The sequence below is a fragment of the Camelina sativa genome, chromosome 9 (assembly GCF_000633955.1).
Source record: "Camelina sativa cultivar DH55 chromosome 9, Cs, whole genome shotgun sequence".
NCBI classification, from domain to species: Eukaryota; Viridiplantae; Streptophyta; class Magnoliopsida; order Brassicales; family Brassicaceae; genus Camelina; species Camelina sativa.
This window is the reverse complement of record NC_025693.1, coordinates 31,065,591-31,075,112: the sequence shown is the minus strand read 5'-3', so window position 1 is coordinate 31,075,112 and position 9,522 is coordinate 31,065,591. Positions and strand designations below refer to the sequence as shown.

The 9,522-nt window shown below is 34.1% G+C and overlaps 1 protein-coding gene across 1 annotated transcript; it reads right to left on the bottom strand.

Moving 5' to 3' along the window:
- LOC104713360 lies at positions 4,265–9,511 on the bottom strand. The gene is made up of 9 exons (XM_010430461.2): positions 8,921–9,511; positions 8,439–8,525; positions 8,258–8,347; positions 8,083–8,169; positions 7,876–7,995; positions 5,633–7,750; positions 5,319–5,465; positions 4,746–5,218; positions 4,265–4,625 (listed from the first exon to the last, which is right to left on the bottom strand). The coding sequence occupies exons 1-9, from the start codon at positions 8,969–8,971 to the stop codon at positions 4,469–4,471; spliced, it is 3,330 nt and encodes a 1,109-aa protein (XP_010428763.1). The 5' UTR covers positions 8,972–9,511; the 3' UTR covers positions 4,265–4,468.

The window sequence follows — 9,522 nt, the reverse complement described above, 5'->3', positions numbered from 1 at the left end:
CATATTTACATGGGACTTGCAGATCCTAAAACTTTCGTAAATGAAGTCACAAATTCAATGAAGGAAAATCAAAATTAAATGAAGTCACCATAAATGATGCATTAATTTCTAATCGTGAGGTCATCAAGTATATTCTTGACATATATACTAATAGTACTATAACCTAGTAGTATTACTTTATTTCATACAAGGGGATATATATATATGTATATAACAGTGACAGTAAGTTTCGGTTTGATAATTCAACAAGGACTTTGAAATTTTCTTATGTGAGAAAATATCGCATTTATTAGCAGCAAGCAACCCAACCATAAAACTAGTGATCTTATTTCAACCATATAATTAACAATTTAACATATATACTGCTGACTACATGCGGTTTATGTTTAACTTTGTCTTTGTGTCTTTGAAATGAACCCAAAAATTTGCTATTGTAAACAAAACTAGATTCGGACCCGCACGTACGTGCGGGGTTGATTTTAAAAATTAAGATTATTATAAGATTTGCAATATTTACGTATGTGCGGGATAATGTTTATAAATATATTTTTAACGAATATTAGTAATATTTATAATCTAAACTCTTATCAATATAGCATTTGATATGTTATTGTTTTTTTAGACAAAAAGAATGATCATATATGTTTTGTTTTTTAGACGAAAAGTAGAAACAACTACAATTAAAAAAAGTAAGACGAATATAGAATGTTTATATCTTGACAGAAAAACCGTCACGTCCCATATATGTCATGTTTATTCTATTTCATAACTGTGATTTTAAAAATACTTTATCCATTTGAGATTGAATATTTTAGTCTAACATATAAAGAAATAGGTAGAAGATTTGGATGGGATATTCATACTTCATGTACTTTTTGTTTAGATATTTAATTTTTACAAATTAGTGGACATTATGCAATTTTTCTTTATATTTCTCATTATCTATCAAATTGGATAAAATCTGCCATAATGGTTAAAATTCCTAAACTTGATGACCTAAATTGTATAGCGTGACAAACCCACATTGATAGACTTACTTTGTAAGAGTTTTGCTATTTTTTTACTTGCCACCCAAAAACCACATGAGCAATGTTTGTATTCGCCGTGTTGAATTTGCAAAACCCGTGGGTAACATGTATTTCAATAAAAAAAATTATCTATAAAATATGTCTTAAGAGATTTCATAAGAGATTATTTTATGTTTTGATAGACTAAAACTCAGTAAGATATTCAAAAATACTCAAATTTATTTCATTCCAAATTGCTCGTACTCAAGTTAGATTTTGAGAATAAAATATAGCTATTAAAAAAAAGAATTGTAGCCTGTTACCCAAAATTTTATATATTCATGTGTGAAAAGAAGTGAAACTATTCCTCTTTAAATTTGATATTTATTCATTAGTATTTATTAACAAAACTTATCCTTATGCACTAACACAGTTACGGTAATTATGTTGGTATGATAGGTTCTTTCGTTTTAGTTGGTAAGATAGCTTCTTTTTGCCCCAAAAAAAAACTTGGTATGTTTAGTTCTATATTTATGCAATCGAATTAAAATTGATTTCTATATGTTATGTAAAATTGATAATTACATTTCCAAAATTTTATTGTAGGTTATTGGTTTCGTATAAGTTTGGATATGCAATTCTAACCAATACTCTAAAATATGTTTTGTTTGATTGCCACAATTTAAATAACACAAATTAAATGAAAATAAACAAAAAGTGAATTTACAATTTAAAAATAATTTTGTAAAATATATTAATAAACATTTTGATTTTTTATACCGCACATATATACACATATATACCTATGCTATATGTGTGGATGGTTGCACAAATCTACTATACAACTATATTAAATAGAATCAATCACTTCAGAATTATATTATTGATAATTAAAGTCCTTTGTCAATACTCCTTCACGTTTCACCTTACATATTTTTTTCTCCTTGACACCATATGTAGTAATAACATTTGTTCTTTTTACCGCATGCAAACATATATATATACATATAAATATTAAAATCATGTCTGACAAAAAAATATTAAAACCATGCGTGACAAAAATATATTAAAATCATTTATATATTGGCATTTTCACCTATTTTTTTTGGTAGGAAGTACCTCCAAGTATCTATATTGGTATCTTCATGTATCATTAATAATATATAAAATGAAAATATCAATTTAAAATTTCAAATCTTAATTAAAGATATTACTATTTTTCATAGTTATGATAGTCTTAAGATATAATTTCATAAAGATAAACAACACATTTTGTTGTTAAATGGTTAGGATTTTGTCAACAATGATGTAAATGATAACCCTTTTCAAGGATGAAAAATATTAGAATACTAAAAGCATAAAAACCTTAAAAGAGTAGTTCAAAATAGAACAAAAACGCCGCACATATTTTTTTGAGTTAAACATGAATTTTTGAACTCTGTAAAAAAATAGAATTCAACATAAATTAGTTTCATATTAAAAAAAGACTTAGAAAAGAAGTATGCATACTAAATACTTTATAAATTCAAACCATTGTTTATAATTGATAATTTTTTTATTATTTTATCTGATAAAACGACATATCCCCACTGGTTTGAAAAAGCTTGACATCATGATTTGGATCTGCCATCGTTGGTAGCCATTTTGATATACAAAATTAGATATTTCAAGTAGGATCGGGTACAAAGCTCTTTATCTAACGATGGTTATATTTATAGTGGAGGTCAGCGATTCCATTAATAGGATAAATGCAATTGATACCATATATTTTCATAACAAAATTGTTTTTTTGTTCCTGTATTTACGATTTTTTGAATTGAAAATGTCTATAATTTAGGTGATACTAATTAATATTGTGTGCACATTTGGTAAGTAGATATATATTTCTAAAGATTTTGAATTTGATCCTAATGACTCATATCCTAAACAATTCAAATATGGTTGATATTTAAATTCGTAACTGTTAAGATTCGGATTATGGAAATTTTGAATGCTAATTATTGTTGTTTACTTGTTTGAATGCTAATTATTGTTGTTTACTTGTTTGAATGCTAATTATTTTTGTATGTCGTAAATGTTGTTTACTTGTTTCTCTTTTTGTGCTACTAATTATAGGTCTGTTTGGATACATGTTTACCTTATACAGTTCTTCTATTAATTGTATATGTTTGGCTCTGAGTTATATATATCCTTATTCTGTTTTAAATGGCATTTCATGTAATAATCTCTTAATCTATGTCTACTTATTAAAAATGTTTCCCTTTTAATAGTATAGATATACTTAATTGTAAACGTAAATTCTATAATGAAAATGCAAAAGAGCTTTTCAACCTCATAAAGATTAAATCTAATAATTAAGTCTGGATTTCCAAATAAATAAGATAGAAACTAAACACATACTATATACACATAATTAATGAGCCAAGTAAATTGAGATTTACACTTACTTTAAAGGGCGGTTAGGTTGAAACTTGAAAGGCGTTTTGGTTGTCGACAAAGCATAGAATAGAAGTCAAGGAAAATATAGGTGACGAAATGTTTAATTTTTATAGATATGAATAAAAAGGTCGAGAGTTGTTATGAAATATTTGTAGGTGTGAATAAGTGATTTTTTACTCAGGTTATTTTCCTTGATAGCCAAATTCTACTCACTCATTGCAAAACTGATATGGTGGCAAAATCATAAATAAGTGAATATTTGATTTTGCATGTGCTCTAAAAAAAATGAATACAATGAATAATTTAATAAAGTAAGATCTTATTTTAACTAAAGTACGTGAGAAAATCATGTTATTAATTTTAAAAAACTTGTTGGAAAAATACTTATTTATTATCTCTTTTCATCACATTGTTTTGTAAATAATGGGATTAAAAAAATTGACTATTTAGTAGATCTACACTTTTAGTTACTGCCTTGCAAGGGTCAACAAGAAGTAGGTGGATAATATGTATAAAAATTTTACATAGGAATAATTGTAATGTCTAAGATGGTAGTAGAACAAAAAGAATATAAAATATTGAGAATGTTAAAACATATAAATATGCATTGGTGGAAGTTGATGGATTTTTAGTTGCTTAATTAGTTGTGGGGTTGACTTATATTTTGGTAACACATTGTCTCACAGAATTAGGTACAACTTAATCATTGTCTTTAAGTCAATTAATCACACACAAAAAAAAAATCAATATTATTTATTTCAAATTAAATTTGGAAAAGTAGACCTACCATGCTTCAATTTTATTTGCTTGCTCTAATGTGATCCAAGAACCGATGGTCTTTATATATATATATATACAACATAGTGTACACGAAAATTAATCTCCCACAGATTTAATCGAGATAGAGATAAGAAAAAGAAAAAAAGGAAGATGAGTTAAGTTGAACAATGAAGAGTTTCGGGGCAAAACAGAAAGAAACTGGAAATTACGGGCCAAAATGATACAAAATGTTACTATGACTACTACTGAGGAACGTCTTCCTCTTCTTCTTCTTCTTCGTCTCTATGCGTTTGAGAAGCCGTTGATTTTTCCGATACTCTTACATTATATTTTTCATACACTTTTTCTCGATTCTCCGACCACCATGTCTCAGCTTGATGTTCTCCGAACCTTCGTCGGCTGCAAGAAACAAAAACAAAACAAAAAAGAAACAATCACAATCTTTAGTATCATCACACACTTACTGGTAAAATTTTGGAATGTACATTAATTCAAAGAGTATGAGCAACAATGTTAAACCTGAAGCGGACTCTTCGTAGATCTCTAGTTCCATCGTGGAGGCCGACAAGGGTTATATACACGCCTGGCTCGTACTGCTCGATCCACTCTGCTTCTACCTGATTAGTGTTGTTAACAAGTCCTCCTGTTTGGCTCGAACCATTGTCGCTGTTGTTTTGGAACTGGAAAGGCTCGTTTCTCTCACTGATTACTGACTCGCTGTTGCTAAGCCTTGGATCCGCTGAGTAAGCGTTGTTGTTTCTTTCGCTGGCTCTAGGCGTTTGCTTTGGTGACTGGAGATTGGACCAAGATGCGTTTGCAAAGGCAAAGTCAAAAGGAGCAACTGAAGATATAGATGAAGTCATTGACTCCGACCTTGAAGGATGAAACCCATTTTCTTCAGGGAAATGGAAACCGTTCTGGTCTATTCCGTTTTGAAGGCAAGCGAGTTTTACACTCTCACCAGGAGGCAACTTCTCAGCTACATCCTTGAGCTGTTGTTAATTAATACACAAGCAAAATCAGTTTAAGAGTTAGCTTGTGGGAAGTAAATTCAAAGTTTTCAATGTAGTTCATAAAATCTGTTGGACTTACCTGTGCTATGAGCGACTTTATTGCTTCTTTTGCGGCTCTTGATTTGGCAGATTCCTCCTCTGCCAGTGTTAAGGCTTCCTGAGTCTTCTTAACCGAGTTCTGAAGCTCTACTTCTTGGCGTTCACATTTTTGAGTAAGACTGTCAACCTAAAACCAAATCCATGATTTTTAAATTAGACTCACATGAATGACGACAATACCAAATCGGTGGATCATGGAAAAGAAAGTGACTTGTGGTCAGCTTTTACCCATTCACAAGAAAACAAAATGAGAGAACATGGAAAAATGAACCTCCTCTGAGAATGTATATATACCTGTGTTCGTAACTTAACGATCTCCTGATTCAGGATTTCATTGGTTTTTTTCATATTATCTGCTATACCCACCGGAAAATAGAGCCCCGAAGTCGAAGGCATAGGAGTGGCAGAGCGGGGAGGACTAGATCTCCTAGAGAAAGGTGACACCGAGCGAGAGTTAATACCTGATGGAACAGGAACTAACTTTGGAGTAGCTCTTCGCATATCACCTATATTAGACTGCACAGCATCTTTCAACTGCAATAAAGAAGGCAGCTGAGAGTTGCGACCGAGTGAAAACGTGTCAGTCTTCTTTCCTTGTTTTGCCGCTTTGCTATCCAACTGCTTAATTAAGTCCATATTGGATGTCCCAAATTTAGCTAATCTTATTTCAGATTTATCTAATCTGTCTTTGTTCTCCCCTGAAAGACGAGGCACAACACTGTTCCTTCTGTTAGTATCGCTTATCTCAGACACTTTGCTGAGCTTAACATAACAAGAGTCGCAGACACGATATAGTCTTCCCGCGCTTGGGGCCAATGCAGCTCGGAATGCTTTTTTTGAGCTGCATGAATGGCAGTGCACAAGTCCACAATTGTAACAGTTATGTCTTTTCCTTGTAAACCCAAAAGCCAGTCTACAGGTTGAACACTGAGACTGCTCAGCACCAGAGACCCATTTGTGCAGACATATGGCTGCAGTGTAATTTGATCCGCAAGCAATGTACTTTACATGTCTATCCTTTAAAGCTTCCACAAGAGTTGGTACTTTTCGATCCTCCAGATCACCATGCCCTAATCTCCCATTGGCTCCTTTACCCCATGTGTAAACTTCATTTCTAGATGTTAAGGCCGCCACATGATATGCGCCGCAGGAGATCTCCTCGACAAATTCACTTGCAAGCTTGTCTTCTACCAAACACGGTAATTTCCCGTCAGTCTGCAAATTCCCAAGTTGACCATAGACTGTACTCCCCATTGTGAAAACTTGTCCAGACGTGGTCAAACCAACTGTTAAACTGTGTCCACATGCAATTTTGTGGAAGTTGTAATCAATTAATGCAGGCACACACGTTGGTTTAAGCCGAGGATCCTTGTCACCATGTCCAAGACGGTTTTTGTCTCCATCACCCCATGTGAACAATTTTCCAGATGATACAGAACTTGAGTTTGACTGCGTGACAATGATCTCAACAACAGCAGCAGTGTGCCAAACCCCGCATGAAACCGCAATCGTTCTCAATCCTGATAAAGATTCAACTTCTCGTGGATACTGAACTGTTTCCTTGTCACCGTGTCCTAAGACACCAAATGTTCCATCTCCAAATGTAAAAAGCCTCCCGTATGATGTTATCAAAGCGGTATGCCAGGGTCCACAACTTACAGAAGCCACATGAAGCCCCTCGAGAGAACCTGCAATTCTTTTTGGAATCCAGTGACTGATATCAGAGCCATGCCCAAGAAGCCCGACATTATGTGTACCGTCACCCCAGGTATATAGCTCTCCGGCAAGAGTAACAGCACAAGTGTGGAATTCTCCACAAGCAACGAAATCAACAGAGGAAGTAGCCGTGAGAGATTCAACAAGACGAGGATGAAAAACATCTTTCCCAATACCATGACCCAATCTTCCACCAGATTCTTCACCCCAAGTAAAAATTTCACCTTGCCTTGTCACAAATGCGGCATGCCTAACACCACATGCAATTTGATGAACATCCAAGACAATATTCGACTCCAGTGGCTTCGGCACAAGGACATCCGTTCTTGTGGTCAGATAACTTGCATTCTTATCAATCCCGACCTTAACAACATTGTCACATATAACCTCACCCCAAATATAAACGTCACCTAGAGCATCAGCGTCATCTGCTGCAGAACCATGACTAGAACTACTTTGGGCACTTGAGACACTAACCCGAAAACCATCTGAACCAGATACCTTTGTTTGCATAATTTTGTTGTCCAATGCAACATGTGATTTCTCTGACTCAGTTGAAGGAACCTCAGGCTCAGGCTCAGCAGTTTTAGGAGAAGCAATAGGATCAAAATTAAAGGGAGTCCCAGGAGAGCTGTGACCCCGTGAAGCGCTGGCAGAACTGCTACTTGGACTGCTTGATGTCAAGTCTCTGCTGGCCTGGAACATATAGAAAGCAAACAAATGCATTGAATACTTAACTGGAAATGTTCATATCATCAACCAATAAGTTCAACAGTAGTCCTAAGAAAATGATCACAAAACAGCGTACACAGAGTACTTACATCAACTGAAAGGCTTCCGCCACTCCAGCCATCAATTTTTGAGCGCCCGCCTTGTCCACCCGATATTAATGTTTTCAAGCCTCCAATCCAAATCTCAGCCTCAACCTTGTCCTTGCAAATCTATTAAGAAGTAAACTGTTATCCCTGGAGTTATTAACAAGTGTTGTTGAAATGATTCTCCAAATATTAGTTTTCAGGACGACTAACCAAGTCAAGAGACTTCTTTTTTCCGTTGTATAAGAGAGAAAAGGATAAGTAATCTTTCTCTGGGCGAAGATAGCGCTGGAAAACAGCCTGTTACAAAAGAGATTAAATGGTTATTATACAAAGGGATGCAGAGTTTTAGATACAGAAGAAGCTAAATAAATGAAAGATATCTTACAGTTCTTTGCCCAGGAACAATTTTAGATACAGAAGCTAATTTAAGTCGCTTTTCACCACTACTCGATATCCAGATCAAAGATTTTTCATCCTGCACAACCAACAACAACAGCAAGTATATAAGTTCAAGAAGCAAGTAAAGGAAAAAAAAAAAGAAGTGGTTGGAGAAGAAAGCAACTTACACTAGACAGTCTAAACGGATAAAACTTTGGCTTTCCTTTGCGACCATATTTCAAAAGTTGAGTCCCCTTCTTCAATGTAATCAATGCCTGCGAGTATCAGTTTAACATGAACATCTGTTAATTCCACTCTTTCTAATTGATGAAACTCCCCCAATAGCTTATACAATGTATAAAAGTCCTTCCTTTTTTTCAATAAACCTCAAAGTTCACTAAAAAAAACAAAACAGATTCAAGACACAAGTTCATCTAATTTACACAGAACAAAATCTGAGGGAAACACAAACAAATAATCCAACAATTTGTTTACAATTTGAACAAACAGAAACTCAAAAAATTTCAGCTTGGGGTTTCATAAACATAACTACTGATAACTCCCTTAATTACAACAATTTTGACTCAAGATTTGAGCTTTATATACAGCTTCAGAACCAAAATAGAGGAAGAGAGAGAGAGAGAGAGAGAGAGAGAGAGAGAGAAGGAACCTGTTCAACGTTGTGGTCGGCGGCATTACTGTAGGTCACAAGATCTGCCATTCCATGTGAAAAAAATCAGCAGAAGACCTCTTCGATCCTTACACGAAGGACCGTTCATCATCTACAAACAAGAGCCCACGAGGTCCTAGCCGCCGTGGAAACCATCAATTTAAACACGTAAACCAGCCCCACCCCAGAACTTGGTCAAGTCAGAAACAGAGAGATAGAGAATAAGAGAAACGTAAAAACTGAAAGAAGAAGTTAAAACTTTGGCAGTTGCCCAGATCTAACAAGACTTCTCCAAATTGAAAAAAAAAAAAAAAAAAAAAAGGAACAGAGAAACCCAAATTCAAAAGAAAGGAAAAGCTAAAACGATCTTCAGAGAATCTTCCTCCCAAAGAGTAAAATCTGATTTTGGCAAGTGTAAGCTTTTTTTTTTTATAAGTTTAGCAGTGACGAAACAAATCGGGTTTTTTATTTTATTTTCCGGGAGATAAATAGTGTGGTGGAGAGAGAGAAAAATCCGGCGGAGAAAAACGACGGAAAAGCAAAAAGGAACAAGGAGGAAGACAAGCAAGTCAGAGACAGCGATGACAGAGAGAAGACGTGAA

Bases quoted from the DNA above. Each gene is read 5' to 3' on its own strand.
- LOC104713360 (XM_010430461.2), bottom strand. From the start codon at position 8,971: ATGGCAGATCTTGTGACCTACAGTAATGCCGCCGACCACAACGTTGAA. The intron at 8,348-8,438 runs GTAAGTTGCTTT...TTGGTTGTGCAG, and splicing joins ATCCGTTTAGACTGTCTAGT to GATGAAAAATCTTTGATCTG. The intron at 7,751-7,875 runs GTAAGTACTCTG...TATATGTTCCAG, and splicing joins GCGGAAGCCTTTCAGTTGAT to GCCAGCAGAGACTTGACATC.